At 38.6% G+C, this 21090-nt stretch overlaps 3 protein-coding genes across 7 annotated transcripts in view; 2 read left to right on the forward strand and 1 right to left on the reverse strand.

Annotated features, from left to right (window-relative positions):
* Positions 1-21090, forward strand: part of LOC144666560 (uncharacterized) — a 108208-nt gene that overhangs the window by 5050 nt on the left and 82068 nt on the right. For 3 of the 5 annotated variants that reach the window (XM_078527978.1, XM_078527985.1, XM_078527990.1), the window contains exons 8-13: positions 263-392; positions 1356-2147; positions 2741-2767; positions 3798-3868; positions 4638-4947; positions 6113-6234. In XM_078527978.1, coding sequence (XP_078384104.1) covers positions 263-392; positions 1356-2147; positions 2741-2767; positions 3798-3868; positions 4638-4947; positions 6113-6158 — 1376 coding nt within the window. In that variant the 3' untranslated portion in view covers positions 6159-6234. Of the gene's footprint in view, positions 1-262; positions 393-1355; positions 2148-2740; positions 2768-3797; positions 3887-4637; positions 4948-6112; positions 6550-21090 lie in introns of those variants that run through there. The other 2 variants (XM_078527981.1, XM_078527996.1) reach the window with 2 other exon arrangements.
* LOC144666345 (uncharacterized) lies at positions 8593-12533 on the reverse strand. Its single transcript, XM_078527759.1, has 3 exons — positions 12286-12533; positions 11735-11909; positions 8593-10156 (listed from the first exon to the last, which is right to left on the reverse strand). Exons 1-3 carry the CDS (start codon positions 12503-12505, stop codon positions 8734-8736), a joined length of 1818 nt encoding a protein of 605 aa, XP_078383885.1. The 5' UTR covers positions 12506-12533; the 3' UTR covers positions 8593-8733.
* On the forward strand, positions 12587-19870 carry LOC144666352 (uricase-like). The gene is made up of 10 exons (XM_078527771.1): positions 12587-12895; positions 14012-14074; positions 14345-14398; positions 14502-14580; positions 16678-16746; positions 16838-16955; positions 17456-17531; positions 18357-18404; positions 18734-18817; positions 19529-19870. Exons 1-10 carry the CDS (start codon positions 12668-12670, stop codon positions 19601-19603), a joined length of 894 nt encoding a protein of 297 aa, XP_078383897.1. The 5' UTR covers positions 12587-12667; the 3' UTR covers positions 19604-19870.

The raw sequence follows: 21090 nt of genomic DNA on the forward strand, positions 1-21090 counted from the left end.
ACACAAAAAAATTACATTATTTAAAATTATGTATGAGTATTATTCATTTTTGAAAACAGTCCAAGCAAATTCCCTAGTATTTTAGCACCACTGTACTTATGAGGATTATTAATTGCATATTTCAAATTATGTAAGTCAGTGAGGTGGTTTGTTATTAAGAGCGATTTCTGTAAAACTGTATTTAGATTTAGCAGCGACGAGTTAAAATTATGTCTCAACAGAAGTGTCCTTTTTTCATTAGAAGCAAACATTATTTTAACAGAAGCTCGAACACAGACACCATGGAAATTAAAGAAGCAAAAGTCTGCTCCAGAGGCAAAAAGTCAAAACAAGAGAAAAGGAAAGCCACGGAAACTAGCAGACCCACTCACTTACATGAAGCAAAAGACAGTGTAAGTATAACTATCACTAGGTATCCTTAGGAAAAAGGCTGCAGCTTTCAATCCTGCAATAAAGGGCAGCAAAAGAATAATGGCTGTACATAGCCAAAGGCTTAATGAGTTAAGCCGCTGCAGTTATTATTATGAGATTTATTCCAGCTTGAAGGTTATGTAAAATGACTTCAGATGCGTGGTTTCAGGAACTATCTATACCCACCCTAACTAAGGTCACTGAGAATTCCAAGGGGAATGGGAATTTCAAAGCAAAGTTTTTAAAGAAAAGTATAGTAATAAACTGGAATTTCCAGAGGGCTTGGGTGGGGGGCGCGGCAAACCAAAAACCCTCCATAGGTGGGGTATGGATTTTTTCAGGAACAACAAAACATAGCTATAGTGAAGGTATAGCTACTTAAAGTGAGAGCCATGCAAGGACAAAAGAGGTTACAGCTTATAAATGTATTAAGTCTTAAGTTAAGTCTCTGCTGTATTAATTCCAAAGATTAATATCTATACTCTCTTCACCACTCATCATACATTTTCAATAATCGTTCTTCTGAGAAATTGATGGAGATCAAGAAAATCTTCTGAGATGATTAAACTGTTGTCATTAACCAAGCTACTTACATGTGTTATAAATAGGAAATGAGAATGAAGGAGCGAATCGCTGTTTGTTTGTTTGTTTGTTTTTTATTTATTTATTTATTTATAACACTCCCACCCAAAAAAATGATAAATGAAAAAAGAAAAGAAAAAGAAAAATGGCAAGGTTCACACAACAGAGTGGGACTTTATGTGAAGTGCGCCCTGTTAGAGATTGAAGCTCAAGTAAGAAATTTCAAGACATCTGTCTAAGTGATGGATCTGCCAAGAGATGGAAATGTGTCACAGATAGAAAACGCTTTATCTTAAGCTTTTACATGTAACATTTGCTTGCACCGACTGTTGAGAGAAACTTATTATTTTTTTTAATCATAGGCAAAAAGAAAGAGAGAGAAAAATTAGAAATGAGCTAACACATCTCAGCACAATGCTGCCATGCAATGAGCCAAAAAACCGCCAGCCCTCAAAGAAGGAAATACTTGAAAATGCTATCAGCCATATCATGCAGTTACAGGAAAACATCAGAGAGGCTTACATGCAGAAAGGCTTGAAAACAGAGGATCTGAAGGCCATCTTACAAGACAACAATGTGCTCAGTCCCAGCCAAACTTGCTTTAGTGTCGTTGATCAGCAAAATGATGCAGACTTGATCTCAGAGGATTCAAGTAGCCTTCCCAGCCCTCCAGAACTTACAATTGACGAAAACTTTCCGTCTCGCTCAGTATCACCCATCTCAGAATTGAGCAGCCATGAATCAGTGGAGATGTTGAGCAGCCAAGGATCGGTAGAAATGTTAAGCAGCCAAGGATCGATGGAAATTGAGGAGATTTCCACAAAAACTTTGCAAAATGGCAATGCCGAAACACTTGTCAATCATGTCAAGAGGCCAATGAATGCCTTTCTTTTGTACAGCCAGCAGTACCGCAAGGCTTTCAAGGTCCTGTATCCTGGCAGAGATAATCGAGAGATCAGCACAATCCTTGCTAAACACTGGCGGGAGATGAAGCCTGAACAGAAGGAGCCATACAGGGAGAAAGCTAGGGAGCTCATGAGAAGAACAAGAGAGACACATCCAGATTTTAAATACTGCGAAGGAAAAAAAGAGACGGGTGTAGTTGTAGCTGATAATGATGGTGACAAGCATGTTGGCCAGGATCAAGGCTATAGGTAGGTTTTGAAGTATTTCAATAGCTTTCATCAGAAACCCATAAGGGTTGAAACATGTAACGCAAGCGTTTGAATATTCACAGCGTTTGAATATTCAGTTTTGCCAAGTACCATATTTGGAAACATGAAGAGTTTGTACGCGAATGCTTTACACACGTAATGGGACACGCAACAACATTTTCGGTTTTTCGGTGAGTTACTTAAATTCCGACCTAAATGGCGTAAATTTCTTACAGGAACTAAAGAAATTCGTTAAGTGTATCCAATTGAAGTTCTACAGACTACTTAACAACGATACAACAGAAGAATTTGACCAAATTTAATTTTATTCAACCAAGCTTGTTCATACGCCATCGAGCGCGAGCTAGCGCGCGCTGAATTTAATCCAAATGTTGCAATTTTGATTGGTTATTTTTTTCTCCTGATTTTCCAGAAAAATACAGTAAAATTGGCCTATATTTTTTGTATGGAAGCCGTTTTTGAAAGCGAATTTCTGAAGTCAGAACGAATCAGATTTTTAGGTACTTACAGGTATATTAGAGATGAAGACTGCAGCAAACTGTTTTCTAATGTATTTCTCTACAAATCTCTAGGATTGGTTCTCACATACTGCGACAAAGGTATGCTGATAATATTCTTCCCTTAATTCTGTATTGGAGCATTTTAATAATTAGACCATGAGGTCAAGCTTTCTATTGGCTGATGGTGGGGGCATATACTAAAACCCGAAACAACGAAACGAAACCACCGAAACGAAACGACCGAAACCACCGAAACGAGCGAAACGAAACTGCCGAAACAACCGAAACGGCCGAAACGAGCGAAACGAAACGAAATCACCGAAACAAGCAAAACTTCAAGATTTTCGCCACTTACCGTACTATACACCCCGTTTAGCCTACTATACCTCTGATTAGCCTACTATAAACCCCGGTTAGCCTACTATACACTCCTGTTAGCCTACTACACCTCCGGTTAGCCTACTATGCACTCCGGTTAGCCTGTTTACGGTTAGCTCTCAATAATTGTAATGGGTTTTGCTTGTTTCGGTGATTTCGTCTCGTTTCGCTCATTTCGGCCGTTTCGGTTGTTTCGGCGGTTTCGTTTCGGTCGTTTCGGTGGTTTCGCTCGTTTCGGTCGTTTCGTTTCGGTGGTTTCGTTTCGTTGTTTCGGGTTTTAGTACATGCCGATGGTGGGCAGGGGTGAAGCCCTGAATATGAGTGAACTTTAAATAAAAGTCAGTGGAATCCAAGAGCGAGAAGTTGAATTGTTTAATTAGTATTAAGCAGTAGCTTGTCTATTAAATGTAGAACAAAACTGCTCTATTGAACTTTTTTAAAGATCCGTTTGGGTGCAATAAGTTAAAAACTACACATGCTCTCCCAGTGACATCTATCTATCAGTCATTAGTTTGTGCCTGTTTCCCTATCAGATGCTAGTTTGCCAATAGCCAGCTACTGTGTTTTTGTAAGAGTTCACATTTTCATCTAGCATTTTATTGTCAGGATTAAGATCTAACTTTATTTATTTTCTACATAAGCTGTACCAGTCCGATTTGAGTCTACCCACACAAGGCAGTGTTCATACCTTTGAACCATGTTGCAATCCTTCTGTTTTTTAACTGCCCTTGCCTGGTTTGTGATATTGCAGAACTGCTGTGTACACAATAACAGGCGGCAAAGGATTAGAGCCATCACCCAAGAGGAGCAAGTGTGAACAAGGTAATTCAAAACCAGTGTGTTATAACTTAACAGTAAAAAGGAAACTCCCAGTAACTTAACTAGGGGCTTCTGTTGCAGGGAGTGGTAAAGAGTATGGCAGCTAGCACTCCTCCTGGTTTGAAAATGTTACCTGGTTGCTTGTTACCCCTAGTATTTCTGTCAGGCTTTTCCTTGAATTTGTGCATACCAATGTGGTTACACCTTGTTCAAGGAAGGCGCTGTGAGAGCAACATGTCTTGCCCAAGAATGCAACGCATGTATTCCGTCCAGGACTGAAGCCTATTCCTGAGCTTCAAACACCATCTGAACACCATGCCACCCCAGGAGTGAGCAGCGTTCAATTCACCCAGTATCATTGATAAATAAAACTATTAAGCACACATCTTTAGAATTGTGGAATTAAGTGGTCTTCAAGGGAGGCCCTGCCAGGGTAAATTCCGACAAGCGGCATGGCCCAAAAACTAGCGACAGCACATAAAATAAAATCACAACAAACGACAACCCTTTTGGTAAACTTTAAATTCCGACAAGGATAATTAACTTCCCTTCAATTTTACTACCGACAGTTTGATAAAACAGCAACATGGCACATTTTTAAATTTAGACAAGCAACACCAGAACCCCCCCCCCCCCCCCTGGCAGGGCCTCTTCAAGGGGCAGAAAGTGGGGAGAGAAGGGATGGGCAATACAGCGGAGCATTGGGCAATAAGGAAGGGGGGAAATACAGTTTGGCAAAATAAATTGTTGCTTGTCTACTTGTTTCAAACAGATATTCCACCAAACATCAAAGAAATGGCTGCACTAGGGATGACAGATCAAACAGGAACCACTGCTGTCACTGCATTGAAACCGAAGTTATCCCAGATGGTGGTTCATGAGCCTGCAGGCATTACCCAGAATCAAGGTGAAAGTGCGTGTAGTGAAAAGCAAATCCTAGAATCACACCAAGGTGGAAAGTTTGTGGAGGTTAACGTGGAATGGTATCCCAGCACTTCTGACATGTGGGTTCAGTGTGAAACTTGCAAAAAATGGCACATGCTTCCAGATGAGAGTTATCCTGCTACTTTGCCTAACAAATGGTAAGGAAATGTCTGGTTACATCATTCATTAGTAATAAATGCACAAATTTACCAACTTTGTTGTTATAATAAATACCAGTCCAGGCTGGGCTGGAAAGACCTCTCATTTGTTACTTAAATGCCATCACATTTTGCTCTCTCTCTTGGGAATATCTCCCATAAATATCCGGCTTGAAACAACCAAAATTAATAATGTGTTGAGGTTGATTTGTATAAACTACATTATTTTAAATGAGGCAGCAAACTATAACATTGACAAAGTATCAACAACCAAGATGGCCACTCACCTTTTAGCAAAATTATGACTCAAATCCGGAAAGGAGTCTGAGTTCTAATGGTATACTGCTGACACAGGTACCGGTAGTTGGCAACAAACATAACAATTTTCTAACAATTCTCACAGGATAAGGTTGGGATAATTTTGGGGATAAATTACCGCTACTGCACATTTGAATTTGATTTTCAGTAAAAGTTCCTTTAAAAACAACAAGTAGCAAGTCAGTACTGGTATGTCTGAAATAGCCCAGGAAGTAACATTCTCAAAACCTCAACACAGTGCTTCTTCGAATTGTTAAAAAATACTCTGCTGTGCACATATTTCATCTCTCTATTTGGTGTTTGGAAATGTAATACTGCCTCTTGTGTTTGATGTATTATGTGAAAAGGTTGATGACTTAGGCTACGTTTACACGGACACGGTTATCAATCAACACGGTTTCATGACCTCGAAACCGCATCAAAAACGACACGGTTTCGAAGTGTTTACACAGAACCTATTTAACCATTTTCCGACTGTTTTCGAATGTGATTGTATAAGCAAGCGCTGCTCTCTATGCATGTTCCACCATGTTTACCCTTCGTGAGCCAGCCAATTCGTGCCAAAATACGTTGCCGTTTTCAAATCGATGCGGTTTCGTCGTTTTTGACCGTTTACACGTCCAACGAAACCGTATCGTTTTGAAAACGCTCCACTTTTGACAGCGTTTTCAAAACGACCCGGTTTCAGTAGTGGTCTCGATCGGCGCCATGTAAACGAAAGGCGTAACTGCATCGAAAGCGATGCGGTTACAAATGAAACCGTGTCCGTGTAAACAGTGCCTTAGGAAAGAATCATGTAAAATATAAAATGATACTAACACTGCCACTCACATTCTTCAATTATTAGGTTCTGTCCCCTACATGTCAAAGTTTCTGCACCAGTTTTTGACTGAAGAAAGACATTTGGACCATCTTCACTTGTTTCTTGACTCCCAGTAGACTATCAAGTGTAGAAATGTTTTACTTTCAGGTGTGTCCCCCCCCCCTTTGCAGGAAATATGGGCTCATCCTCGGTGTAACAACCTGTGAAACTCAAAAGTGACGAAAAACAAAGAACAACCAAGACAACAAATAATCAAAATTAACCTTGAAACAAAGTCAAACAGGAAACAATAGCTACAAAACAAAGAAAAATTTTACAGGTTTTTACACCAAGGTAAACCCAACTTAATCTTTTTTATTTGTAAGAGATTTGATAATAATGTAGGATCTTTTTCTGTGTGCATGAAAATTGCACTAAATTACCGGGTAACTTTCACTTATGATTGCTGACATAGGACCAGGTCACTATGGACAACATTGACAACACTCTAAAATCTGTGTTAATGTTTTTTTTGGTGGTCAAACCTTGAGCTACAGCTCACACTTTCACATTAAATTCTTATTTTCTTTAATTTCACAATATTGGGTTATTTTTAACTGCCTTTGTCAGGAGGTTAAGACTTTGCCCTTGATGGGGCAGATTATCCCAGACAAATGCCATGGCACACTTCTTGAGGACATACTCCTCTGATAGAGGTTGTTGGTGTTTGAAAAAAAAATGTCAATAACACAATAATAATTATTATCATTGTAGTCTACTCAAACGCTTCCTTCTGTGATTAAATAAAATTAGTGTTTACACTACCAGTTTCCTCACAAAAAGTTTAGATTAAAGACAAAATTAGCTTTAATTGATTATGCATAATTTCAGTCAAGGTAGACGTAGTTTAAATCATTTTTAGGATGTTATGCTGGACATGATTTAATTCTTAACTGGTAGTGGAGTTAATTTTAATAATATTATGAGTTTTGAAACCAGCACTTTTTAAAAAAATATTTGCACGAAAATTAGTTGGAATCGTCCATCAGACTTTGTTGTGTTGCTGTTATTAAAGAAAAACAAATTTAAGTTTACTAATTACATTTAAATCTTAATAAAAATCAGTCATATTTTTTAAACTAACTGCTTAAAAAAGAGCACTGTTTTGTTTTTGTTAGTTTCTCTTTCTTAGTGTTTTTCAATGTTGAGTTTACAGCAGTAAGAGTTTAGTCAATTAAAAGAAACTTTGCCATTGCATTGCACATTTAATTAAGCATTACAGTAACCTTGCATATTTAACTTGCAACAAAGTAACTTTACATAGTATTAGCATTATTATTTTGTTTTTGAAATAAAATAGTCAAAATGTTATATTTTGTTTGTTAGCTGAAAAGTGACAGAACCAAAGAACCTGGTGCCTTTATACCAGCTTGATTGATTTTGTCCCCAGTCTGTCCACTCATTAGGTTATCCCAGAAGAGACTGCTTGCATGATGGCCATCTTAGCTTGGATTCTTTAAATACACCCAGCTACATTTGTAATGTGCATCTCAGACAGAAACATCCCAGACCCTGCATTTTTTTCTGTTCCAGACCTAACACAATACAACTGTGTACTTAAAATTTAACATGGTCTCAACAGAAAACAGATTTATCTCTAAATATGTGAGAGCCACCCCCCCCCCCTACTCATTTCATCACCAGCAAGGAACATTGATCTGAGATTGAATTTGAAATGTTGAATCAATCAGTCAGTCATGAAAATCAGAGACTACATGGATGGGTTGTGCTATTTCGTTAGTATTAAATTTTTTGGTCTCAAGCATTCTGCTTTCCCAAAGAGCAAACTGTAGCACGAAGTTGAAAAAGACACTGCAACATGATCAAGTATTAAGCACAATTTATTTGCTGCTCAGCAATATTGTTGTTGCCTTCTAAATTAACTTTTACAGGCAGAACAAGTTTGATGCTACTGTAATGTATAACAGAGCTAAGTATTCTTGAGTTTAAAATAGAAAATATTTCCTATAAACAGGATTTTTAAACAATGTTTGTAAAAGCAATGGCAAACAAATCACCAATCTGGTTGCTATGTTAAAACGTTAAAAAATATTGGATTGAGATCTCATTTCTATGTATTGAGACTGTTATTATATTTTGACATGATTTAGAAAGTGCTGTATTTTGAAAAGTACTCATGTACAGTGAACCAAATTATATCACTTAATTGTTTTTGGTTTGACATTTGTCAGGCTCACATATGCTTGGTGGTTTGGATGAGACACTGCACTATGTGGGCAGGCCAAAAGAAGCATTCTGTGCAAGATGCCCGTCGCTGCTCTGGATGCCAACCTATGCACAGATTAGATAATGCCCTTTGGAATACTAAATGTTTCTTGAATCAGTCATAATCACAGCAAAGGGAAAACCATTTGGATCTAGTAAATATACTCTAGAATCTACAAATAATACAAATGATCAAGCCGAAGACTTATGAAATGCATAACGTTTTCGTTCCTACGTAAATCACAACGTCTCATTGAAGTGATCATGCATCAGCCATTTGCCAAGGGCAAACATCCAGTGCATTGTGTATGATTACCAAGAAACGGAATAGCACCTTTTAAAGAGTTAATAAGGTTTTTATACATTTTATTCTCCATGACTTAAACCTTTTTGGTCCTGGAAAGCTTTGAGAGTTTCTTTTTTGGAGGGGCAACTTGATCAACAACACCACATCCAGACACAGTTTGCTCATTTCCCTCAAGAAGGGCACTGTGCTTTCGCTTGACTTGATTTTTTGGGCTATCTCTTACTGCTTCTTTGGATGCTGCAATACTCAGCTCACTCAGTAAACTATCAACTCTACCAGGTTTTGGCATCCTTGTGTCTGCTTGCTTGGACAGACGCACAGTTGTCAGGTTGTTCTCAGTCTTGGTGCCAATCCTAGCACGGAGTTTATACAGATGAGTTACCTTGTAGACGTCATTTCGTTCCCTGGCAGTCATGGGCTGTAGCTCGCATTCCTCTTGTGAGGCATCAGCTACAAACAAGGCAATCCGAGAATTGACATTAATGAGGAAGCTCATGTCACCCAGTTGTTCATCTTTGTCCTCAACAGTTGCAGACTCTTTCTTGGAAGATTTCTCATTTTGGTTTGACATCTCAACAGCAGTGGAGGCTCTTGGCTCCTTATGAGAAATTTCCATTGGTTCAGGCTGCCCATCAACTTTCTCTTCTCCAGTTTTAGGTAATGAGTCATCAGAACTTGACTTTGACTTTTTGTTGCGAGAGAGTTTCTTGTTTGGTTTTCCCTCGGGCTTTTCATGAACTGAAGAATCTCTTTTTTTCTTTCCTTTAGTGTTTGCTTCAGCCTCCAAATGGAAAACATCATCTCCCGGGTTTTCTTCCTGGAAAACTTCATCCAGTTCTTCTTCTTCTTCTTTATCTACCGATCTCTTCTTCTTTTGTTTCTTGGTGTCTTTAATTTCTTTGTGGTGATTGGTGTTTTCTGTGGGCATTTGATCTTGAGAACTCCTGTCTGAATCTTCCAGTGATGCACTTTCCTTCTTCTTCATCTTCTTGATTTTTGCTTTTCCCTTGCCTTCTTTTGATTTTGCCTTAAACTCAGATTCAGATTCCTGTAGTTCAGCTACTGTCTTCTCAGCAACCACTTTGCCTTTATTTTCCAATTTCTTCCCTTCTGCCTCTTTTTTCTTCAAGGATTTTTCTGCAGAGCTTGTTAACCTTCTTCCTAATCCTTCTCTGTCACCATTGACTTCTGAGACACCAGATGATACATCCACTGGGTGCAAGTCTTCAACTTCACTCACAGAATCAGTTGACTTAGTAACTTTATTTGAGGTAGGTTTCTTCAAACGTTTCTTGGATTTTTGGTTTTCTTGTGGAGACTTTGATGCTTTCTGCTCTTTGGGAGGTACAGTTAAAGCATCATCAACAGGAATCTCCTCAACATCTGCACTGCCAGTGTTAAACAGATAAGGATCGCTTTCTTCTAAGTTTCCATCAACCTCCGGCAATGAGCCGTTTGTGTCTTTAACATTTTCATCACTTTCACTTGGGTTTCTTCTGTGCAATTAAAAACAATGAAATAAAATCAAACACATGTACTACCTAGGTGATTGTTAACACAGTAAGACAAGATAAGGAATGATAGGTAAGAAGGTAGTCAGAGGTTTTAAGCAACAGCAACATACAATGGTGAATATGGTGCAGCAGGTCAACCTTTTCTTCATCCTCGGAGACCCAGGGGCAGCTAGTGGGGGTGAGGAAAAAAAGGATTGTAGACCACAGGCCGCTATTTTGGCAGAATAATACAAAAGGAGTACAAAGAACTTTTCTGCCCAATCAGGAGGCAGCATTCAGAGAGCTGTTTGAAACTGGCCTGGTAAGAATCTTTCCCCAGGGACACCTTTCAATCACTCCAACTTTTCTATGCCGAACTTTTTTTCCACAGTTCCGCGTTTCCCTTACCCCAGAACTACCCCTGGGTCTCGGAGGATGCCTTGTCTTGTGATTACTAATAGTTATTGGACTGAGTGGCGAGTACATTTCAGGGAGTAATCGGGTGAGTAATTTCAACATCGACCAAGTGCACAGCACGAGGCTGATTTGAAATGATGAGTGTGATAACTCTCTGAATTACATGAAACAAGGTCCAGTTACTAACTAATTATATCAATAACAAATTTCCAGGTAAGGAAATTTAAGTATACGTTGTGGACACCTTGATATTACAGACATCCCATTACTATGGACAGGAGTTGAGGTCCTGATGAATAAGAATTTCTGAAAATAACTCCCGCAGGTGAGTCCCCAAGGTGTCCATTATAGTGGGAGTTAACTGTATATTGTTACGCCCTCTGCTCAACCAGGAGCCTAAAGGAATAAGTCAGCCATTGTTTTGAATGCTAGTCTACTCCTGGCGTATCCAACTGAACGTTCGGTAATTGAACCCAATCAAACACCAAAAAATTGTTCAATTGGGTTCGGAAATCGAACATAATCGAACTCAAAATAAAATTTGGTCAATTGAACAAAATCGAACGTTTGATTACTGAACAGTCAACAATCAAATAAAATCAAACATTTGATTACAAAACTCCTGTTTGTTTGTATTGAAGACATTTTGTATGGTGCAGCACCCTCTGATTAGTCCTGCAAGATTTACTTACCAAGAGACGGATTCCAAACAAAATCTAATCGGATTGAGTTCGATTTTGTTTGATTGGTTCGAAAATTGAACTCGCAGCAAAATATACATGTATGTTTGATTTTGTTCAATCAAACAATTGGTGTTCAACAGACCATTTTCGTATTCTCGGTATTGAACTGGAACTAGCTTGCAATTGAGGCTAATGCGGGGGAATATCATTAAAAAGAGCGTCATGTCATTTGCATTTGAAAAGATTGCCCGCATTAGCCTCCATTGCAGGCTAGTTCCAATCCATAACCGAGAATACGAAAATGGCCTATTGGGTTTGATTGATTATTGGTTTGATTTAGTTTGATTGGATATGCTAGGTCTACTAGGAGTGAGAGGTTTGGAACCAAGCCGCACCATCAGTTACAGTAAGCAGGTGTTTTGACATTTTATATGGATATGATGCCATTGTTGTGAAGCAATGATTTCTTCCATCACCTTACCTGCATTCATTATTATGAGTAGATTCATTGATTTCTTTACAGTCTTCATTGTTGTCAGAATGTTTGTTGCCACCCTTTCCCTCCTCAAGATATTTAACACGTTCCTTCAAGCAGGTTATTTCATCTTCGAAATGACTCCTTTGAGAATTAAAATGTTTCTCCAGACGTCTTATTTCTGTGAAGAAAAATTATTATGTAAGAGCTTAAGCCATGCAATCTGGACTGTTTCTAGCTATAAAGTCCTGCATTACATTCAGGGCTTGCGACTTATGGTAGCCAACAAGCACAGGCTAGTAGAAATGCAGTTTTGATTTCGAAGACGGATATCTGTTGGCTTGGTTGGCTCGGTAGTCACTGCCGAGCCAAACGAGACACTAAATCTTTACACCGATTACTTCCACTGCCGAGCCAAACGAGCCACCAGATACACCGTCTTGAAAAGTGGCCCTGCATTCTGTAGTTTGATGTTTTCTTATGGATTTTCGTTAAAGCAAGAGGGAGTGATTATAATTGTGACAAAGAGAAAAGAAGCATAAAAACAATTGACTCACCAGAAAAAGCCAAACGAATCAGGCTTTGTAGCTCCTCGCACACTGTAATCAAGCCCCCAGTTTGGCACTCTACACTGCCTTTTAGTCGACAAATCGACACAGCTGAGGCCAGAAGCTTTTCTGAATTCTGAAATAAATCTCGACAGGCATTTTCGTCCTTTCTTATGGGAGTAGACAACGGAGTTTTCCAAGACGACAAAATTGTTTCGCTTGCCGCCATTTTCAGATTGCGCGCGCTCTGGTGTTACCGCTGACAAGGTGCATCGTGGCACAGTTTTTGGGCACGTGGCCGAATATCCGAAGTCTTTCCGAACTACGAACGTTCGATCGGCGAACCTTCGGTTTACGTTGAGTGTAACAAAACTACAACTGCACGGTAAATATGGCCTCAAGGTTCCACATTGACCCTACTTTCACTGGCTATGGGAAGAGCGGCGTGCGTCTTCTGAAGATCAAACGCAATGGAAAGTACCATGATGTCAAGGAGATAGAGGTGGCAACAGAGCTCAAGTTGGCAAGCCACCAAGATTACATGACTGGAAACAACGCTAGTGTAGTCCCCACTGATACGCAGAAAAACACCATTTATGCTTTAGCAAAAGATCACCCGGTAAGATAGATCGTTATTTATTTTGATGTTGTCAGGTTCAGGTTGAAAACAGTCAGTTTTGCAAGTACATTGATTGTTACGTTTCAGGTTTTGCTATAAGGTATAACATTAAAATAAATTACGCAAGAAATTAATCAAATGGTAGAGTACGTGACAAAAGTCATGAACTTCACTGGGAACAAATGATGCACAGCACAGTCTCATCCAAGGATAATTATGGATGAAAGTTTTCAATTTTGTTGATTTTCTTCTTATTTACACAATCCGTGTACATGTGTGTACGCGATTGCAAGCTAAATGTGCCCATCTAGCTGTAATTTGCAATGTCCAATCCCCCCGCCCCCTCTCCCCGGCCCGGCCCGGCCCGGCCTGGTCCCCATAAGCAAGGTGTGCAAATGTGAAATGAACAGCTGTATATTTTTTTTAAACGCAGTTTCAAGAAGTTAGGCAATGTTCTGTCAATCAAAATATGTGCTGTTGCTGGGGTACTACTGTGAAGAACTTTACTCACCTAGGAAAACACTGGAGACAGTTTACAGAATGACCCAATTTTGTATCAAAAATTTCCTTACAGGCTTTCCCTTTCCTCTGAAAGCTCTTGAGTTGAAGCTATGGTTACATGGGCAATTTGTTATGTAACAACTGTATATTTAATCGTGTAGATCAATGACACAACAAATATTTGTCCGCAGTCCAAAGTTTAGAGCGCCAGTAATGACGTTGGACAGCTGAGATACCCACAGAGATACGGGCACACAGTGCTTGGTTGGAGTTTGAAGATAATTCGGGGGGCCCATATGCTGACACATTATTTGCCACATTTTATTTGACGAGTTGTCTAAACGAGCAATTTTCTTTTGTGACAACTTTTATTTGTCACATATTAAAGCTAACATGCCAGCCTGTCAACAAATATATTTGTCACCTTAAATTGACCAATTTTAATCTCATCTATTCAAGGAAAAAACAGTTGTCACATGAAAATTGCTCGTGTAAACTCGCCTAAAGTCTTTGTAGGTCTAAAATTATGTCACACGTTAATTCATATTTTTTTCTAAATTATATAATTTTTGTCTTAAATAATATTATTTAATTTTCTTTTCATTTTATTTATAGGTTAATAATATTGAGGAATTTGCACTCCACCTTTGCAATCATTTTCTGACAACACATAAACAGGTATTTATGCAATATTGTTGCAAAGCTATGAACATAAAATTTTTTGTTTGTTTGTCCATATATTTCTTATAATTTGTAGACTTTGTAGTAAAGAACAATTAATTAATTTGTTTATGTTTAGGGAGAGTGGTCTTTATTCTAGTTATCAATATTATAATTTTATTTTCAATGTTACATTCCTGTGATGAGCATAGTTATACCGATGATCACATTTGTGGCTGAAGAGAAAAGAAGAGCAAAATCAATCACATTTCCTCCTTCCTCCCCCAGGTAGATCATGTATCTGTTAAAATTGACGAAGCACCTTGGAAACGCATCCAGCAGGTAACTGTGTTTTCATTACTGGGTGTCAATTTTAATCAATAATAACTGAAAACAAATCTTCATTTTGGTCATTTAATTTAATGAAATATCTTCTGTCCAACAGGGAGGTGTTGACCATGCTCATGCATTTGTGTTAAGTCCAGAAGTAACACGATTTTGCTCTGCTACTCAAGCCAGAGGAGGTACAGATATGTTATAATATATGTTGCTGTTAAATTTCGATCTCAGTTACTTTTTTATTTTAACTAGTTAGTTTATTTTCTAACTAGTTTTTATTATACTAGGTTAAAAGGTAGAAAAAGTGAAACACCTCCCTCCCTTGAAGTCTCCCCCCCCCCCCCTCGCACTTAGCACATTCACTCGCAAATGCATCGGACAACACGAATAACAAAAAATCAAAGTCTCTTCGAGATGTCGACGTTTTTGCATGAAGTATGAGTCGAAAGTTTATCCTGTGCATTGTTCTTCGAACTTATCATTACAGTTTCTTTGTAGTTTAGTTTAACAATTTCCTATCTTCGCGGAGGAAATGCAGCCATATAATTTTGTCAAAAATGGCTCGTCCGCGCCGGGTATTTATACACATATTCCTTAACATTACACAAATAAACAGTGCAAATTTCACCGAGATCTGACAATTCTATACTTTAAAATTGCAAGGACCTTTCGAGGCAGTCGATTACGGCAGCGAAATTAGCAAATGAAACAGCAAAATATGCGTTCAACGCTTTGTTTTTGCGACGCCATATTTGAATTGTTATGGCCGGGTAGACCGCTGTTCAATGTGTTCAAGGCCGTATCGTTACGATTGCTCCACGAAAAAGCACGAAAAAAAAATACGGATATTTCCGACTACTGTCGGAGAAAACATTGCGCATATAATTGGGGCGTAAACAAATCGTTACACTCAAGCTGCGTTTTGTCTAGGCTCTGCGAGGGTCGGATATCAAGACCCAGGATTAAACAAAAGCCATATATACAGTGAATGCTTTCGAATTATATTTGAAGATGAGATACGAAAGAATTTTGCTGTCTTTGACTGAAATTCCACTCGAACTGCGTAGATACGATCGCATGTTGTAAAGCCGATTCATGCAACATTGCGGCAAAACTACAGAATACAGGGCCACTTATTTGCATGTCATTGAATAAGAATAACATCTATATTGTGTTATGCCTCGTTCTATAAAGAGTGCCGACACGGTGGACCGAAGTGGCCCTGCATTCTGTAGTTGCTCCAACATTGCTGTCATTCCCTGTCAACGCGAGGTCACGTCCCTAACGACCTAGGCTGATGACGAAATAGAGTTGCGCTTGCATGTAGCGACCAAATTTGGCCTAATTTTTAACCGCTCCTAAGCTAAAAGAAGCCCCCATCTCTTGCATTTGTTTTAACTTCAATAATATCTTTGAAAAGAGCGAGTTTTTTGGTATGGTTTATTTTTGACGTTTGTAATTTTTAAACAATGTAAGTGCTAGTGATTATTTATTCGTGTTTTAGTTACGCAATCCATTGTTTGTGGACGCTTTTTATAGATCGCCTTTCAGACACACGTGCGTTGAGATAAGAAAGCTGACATGTCACTTTTAAAATTGTTATATAACGTTTGTAAATGTGACAAGTCACGTTTTTTTTCACGAGATCGCAAGTGATCACCCACAGCGGAAAGTAATCCCTTGAGAAATTAAAACAGTCCCTTGATAAATTAAAAAAGTCCCTTGAGAGTTTACAAATATGTGGTTCCAAATTTTGTCCACATAACCCCTATTCTACGTTTTTAGCTTGTAAACAAGCAAAAACGTCGAAATAAACAAAAGAATGCAAACTTACCGCAGCTGAATTGCTTTCAGGAGTGACGCTGACAGTTTCCATATTAAACTTTGATAAATAGGGGAAAATAGCGAGTACAACAGATGAAAAAACGTACCGTCAACACCATGTGCGTAATGGCGGAAAGCGAAACTTGGCGTCAGGCAATATGCAAATTAGCCAAACTCGCGCATGTCTCCTGGCTGACATGGTTCCTTTAACCCCCTCCCCTAAGTTCTATCATCTACTTTTTTTTCTTTGTGCTAATCCAGTAGCACATCGAGACCTTCAGCTAAGTGGGGGCCTGATCATCCAGGCCTTGGAATGAGGAGGGGGCCCACTCTCAAAAAAAATTTTCTCAGCCCTTTAGGCCTCTATTTGGGGTGGCCTGTGGCAGCAACCATGTTGCCACTGAATGGGAATGCTTTTTAATTTAGTGCTGAATGTTTCTGTGTTTTGTTTTGTTCAGAGGATCCAAAGGTGTCCGGAGGCCTCAAGGACATGCAAATTCTCAAGACAACGCAATCAGGATTCACAGGTTAAATAATCTGATTAAAAAAAAACTTTGATTAATTCAGTACTGTGTCAATTATTAACAATGTAAACATGAGTAATTCTTTCTCTCACAGGCTTTTGCAGAGACAAGTTCACCATTTTGCCGGAGTCTACTGATCGTTCGTTCTGTACCAAAGTGTACTGCAGATACCAGTTTGATACCACAAGGGGTGTGGACTTTACATCCTGTTGGTGAGATATTAGTTGGACTCTCTTTCCTACAGTTTACTTTTTACATCTGTGCCTTGAATAGAACCTTCTTTCAGATTATGTTCAAGAAAATCACAATGTAGAACCAAAGAATCATGAATCAAACCAAATGGCTGATAATCGTAAAATAAAAACCAAGAATTGGATTAATTGCCGGCTTCACCCCTGCCACTTAGGCTCATAAGTACTTATCTACTAGAAATATGCAGAACGTTGTTTGAAAACAACTTTATTATATATTAACTAAGGATAGGCTGATACCCGATACCAAATATTTGAAACTGCAATACTGAGAAATAATTATCAGAAAATAGCATTACTCCTGAAAAATATCGATGCTTTCAACACTGCACATGACCTGAGCCTGAGGCAGGAAGGTAATAATCTGAAAAACTGATATCAGCCCAAACTCTAATAATAATAATAATCTTTAATAATCTACTTAGTATAAACTACCTAAATTTCTTGTTGTGATCCCAAAGGAATTTTGCCAAGAGCACAATTCTGGAAGAGTTTGCTGGACCACCCCACACTGGTGTCTACTCACCCTCTGTACAGGCAAGTTTAGACTATATGTATGAGCAGCCTCCCTTTTTTCTTAGTCTGTTGTGGTGGATGAAGCAAAAAAAAAAAGGGTGAGGAAAAATGGCCATGCAAAAGCTAGGAACAAAACGCATGTCTGGCCCCCATATTTCACCCGGCCATCTTTCCTCCCATACATTATACTTTTTTTGCTTCATGCTTGACAGACTAAGACAAAAGGGGGCTGCTTGTGCTCAAAGTCTAAGGCAAGTTGTACTTGACAATAATGCATTCAAGCTACATTGCACTGTTTCAGGCATCATTTATACCAAAATTATGAAAAAGCTTTATATCAATTTCACTGGACAAGGAAGCTTTTTAAGAATGCTTTCCAAAATTGGAACTTGTAATAACACAGTGGCAATGCAATTCCAATAAATCATGTGAATCAATAACTATTATGACCCAGCATTGAAGGCACGAATTGCGTGCAGAGGGCACAGTGCCTGTAGGGGGGGGGGGGGGGGGGGTGAGGTACACTGTAGCTATATAGCCCTTTGCACTCGTTACAGGCCTATGGTACTTGATTATGGTATTTCTGTGGTTTGCTGCACTTTTATACAGTGTAATGTCAGCAGGTAGTTAGTCAGGATTTAAAAGGTAGGTATCCTATTGGGCTGGCTCCAGCCACCAATTCAAAAATCAAGTTGTAAAATTATCTAAAAAGTAGTGTACAGGACACCTGAACCCATCTGACTGCAAGCCTGAATTTCACACCCAAGAGCACTGGAAAACAGTCAGCTGACTGTATTCTTGCCCACTTTCTACGAAATGTAGTAATCTGTTTCACTTTGCTTACAGAACACTTTGTACAAAGCGGAAGCAAAGATTTTGAACAGCATTCCACAGGTCAGTTCAGCAAATTCTCACTTTTAGCAATGATGTCATGATGTTAACCCTTATATATGCCATCAGGCGGTGGTATCTTTTAGTCTGTTTTTCTGTTGCGATCGACTGATCAATAGAACCGAATAGGACTGGGAACTAACTACAGTAATGAATGTTTCGCAAACAGAAATTACCACTAAGAACACGAAGCAAAATACTAAAAATATTGGGAGATAAATTCATTTGGAAATCAAATGTTTGTGATCTGATTAAAATGTTTTAGTGTCCTGATTCTTGCATGTTACACTGTTCTCCTTAGCTTCAGTAATTTATTTTTTTGGTTATTACAGATTGGTTATGTGGAGATGGTGATGCCAAACATACATTACTTCACTGTAAACATGGCGCCATTTGGAATGTCCAACAAAGACGAGGTAAAAATTTTACTTTTATATCTCAGTTTTATTATTTTCAAAATAACTGAGAACGACGACATGAGCGGGTGCAACAAGCTCTTTTAGTTTGACCTTCCTTTGTTCAGACCAGCAGTTTTTGCTAAATTGAATGTAGAATTGATTGCTTTGAATGTCTTGAATGGATAAATATGCATGTTAAAATTAAGGCTCTATTTGGCTTTAAAATTAGGCAGGAATATTTTTCCTTAGACATTTTTTGTTCCTTGTGGCTCTCGAGCGTAACTCTTGAAGAACTGATTGCTTTTCAAAACAGTAAATGTCCAAAGACCATTATCTTGCATATTTCGAGCAAAATGACAGTTGCTGTTAATAAAACGGATTGAGGTGTGGCTTCTCATGGGCGGTGAAGGGCTAAAGCGATAACGTTGGAGAGTTGGATAGCAGCCCTCGCGTAGTCTCATATAAATTGTTCGCTACTCTTTGAGAGAACAATAAAACAAACATTAAAATAATGCCCCAAGCACCAAAACAGTAGCAACTTCTGCACTAGAGGACCAGATTACAAGCTTATGAGAGCTGCTACGCTACTGACGTCCGAAGTGACCTTGCTTTTACTTTTATTTAAGTAAGAGTTCTATGAGGATTTGTCAGTTCCTCTGAATGTAAATATCTGTAGTAATTTACTATATGTAGATGCTCGAGCATGGTTATTTACTTTCCTTTCTGTAGATTTTAATGGCCACGGACAAACCTGCTGGTCTGATAAAAGCAGCACTGTCAAAGAAACCCACGGCAAAGCTATGAAGTACAATGACTGCTTAAGGTTCTTCTTGAGGGAGTGGAAATCAATGATAATCTGGATAATCTACGGGAATTCCTATTACTGAAAATGAATGAAATTGATGAATTGTATTTTTAATAACAATATCACGTCCGTTTCTGGAATTAACGTAATAGTTTTAAGAACACAAGACTCATAAATATTTGAGTTGAAATCTTCGGTGAAATGTATTTTGTAATAGCAAAATGAACAAGGGAATAAAATGTGTGAAACAATCTTGCAAATAAAAAGACTATAATATGAAAAAATACTTCCAACTCTCTGCTCTAAACCCCAACGTCAACAAATAAATTCAATATCCTTTTCCCATTATATGCACGTAAGGGGCAATGCAGCAGGGACGAAATCACATGTTTACACAAAATAATGAAGGAGGGACATATTGCATGCAGCGACCCATCCGTTGTACCGTAATGGGGCGTGCCGTTGAAACATGCCCTTACCACATGTTTGTGTGTGTGAACTTGTGATTTTGTCCCTGTTACATTTTGCTACAACATGTTCCTTATGGGGGCAATATACCTGAATTTGAATGAAATTTTATAAGGTTAAAAGAAGGGATTGAAGAAAGAAAAAAAATTGAACCACCACCAGACAGTTGACCCCCACGCAAGAGCACTCCAGGTTGTCAGGGGACTGTCTGGTGTCCGTCTACCAATTTTGAACTAAAAAGTTTGAATTTTAAAAACACAATAAATCCACAATATCTATTATTTCTCTAATCGTTTATTACAAGTTACAAATTTATAGAACAAAGAAGGCACACTCCTTTGTTGGATTTAAAGTCAAGTGCCTTTGTGCTGTGCAACTCTTTCCTCTTGCCCTAGTTTGCGTTGCAGACGAACTAAATAAACGCAGCTACTTTTGCCCCTGCCTCAATAAACAAATCTAAAAATTTTGACAAAAAGAGTCGTTTTTCAGCACATTTTGTACGTGTGTTCACTGGAATTTATTCAATGAGAATAAATCAATCGTTTTAATACTACGTGCGCGGGCGAGCACGCGCGCGGAGCGCGAGAGCAACTGCCAAGCGGGATTACCCACTCCCAACTCTCTTGCGCTCGTTCAATCCACCGCGGTTTTATTCTATTCGCGCCTTCAATAGCCTGCGAACGCAGACGTATTTGCGTTTGCAGGCTACGCCTTCAACGATTGTAAGAGAAAATTGAAGGTCTCTGAACATACTGTTATATTGGTACTAGAAAAGAAGCTAAGACTCCAAGACCCATTGCCAACAGGTTCCTTACTCGATGAGATAGAGTCCCTTGTAAGATTGGCAAAAATTTTTATTTTAAAAGAAGTGCATTTCTTTTCTACGGTTTTTAGTGATCATCTACTTGTTGTGCTGGCTGTATTTTGAAGATTTTTCCAACTTTCTCGATATTATGAAGTTCCGTTAACGAAATTAAATAATTAACTACTAATGCACACAAGAAGGAAAAAACAAAGG

The sequence above is a fragment of the Oculina patagonica genome, chromosome 1 (assembly GCF_052425735.1).
Source record: "Oculina patagonica isolate OP01 chromosome 1, crgOcupat, whole genome shotgun sequence".
Lineage (NCBI taxonomy): Eukaryota > Metazoa > Cnidaria > Anthozoa > Scleractinia > Oculinidae > Oculina > Oculina patagonica.

Coding starts and splice junctions, on each gene's coding strand:
- LOC144666352 (XM_078527771.1), top strand. CDS start 12,668: ATGGCCTCAAGGTTCCACATTGACCCTACTTTCACTGGCTATGGGAAG. Junction 14,581..16,677: donor TGCTACTCAAGCCAGAGGAG/GTACAGATATGT, acceptor TGTTTTGTTCAG/AGGATCCAAAGGTGTCCGGA. Junction 16,956..17,455: donor GTGGACTTTACATCCTGTTG/GTGAGATATTAG, acceptor GTGATCCCAAAG/GAATTTTGCCAAGAGCACAA.
- LOC144666345 (XM_078527759.1), bottom strand. CDS start 12,505: ATGGCGGCAAGCGAAACAATTTTGTCGTCTTGGAAAACTCCGTTGTCT. Junction 11,910..12,285: donor GATTCGTTTGGCTTTTTCTG/GTGAGTCAATTG, acceptor TTTTCTTCACAG/AAATAAGACGTCTGGAGAAA. Junction 10,157..11,734: donor ACTCATAATAATGAATGCAG/GTAAGGTGATGG, acceptor TTAATTGCACAG/AAGAAACCCAAGTGAAAGTG.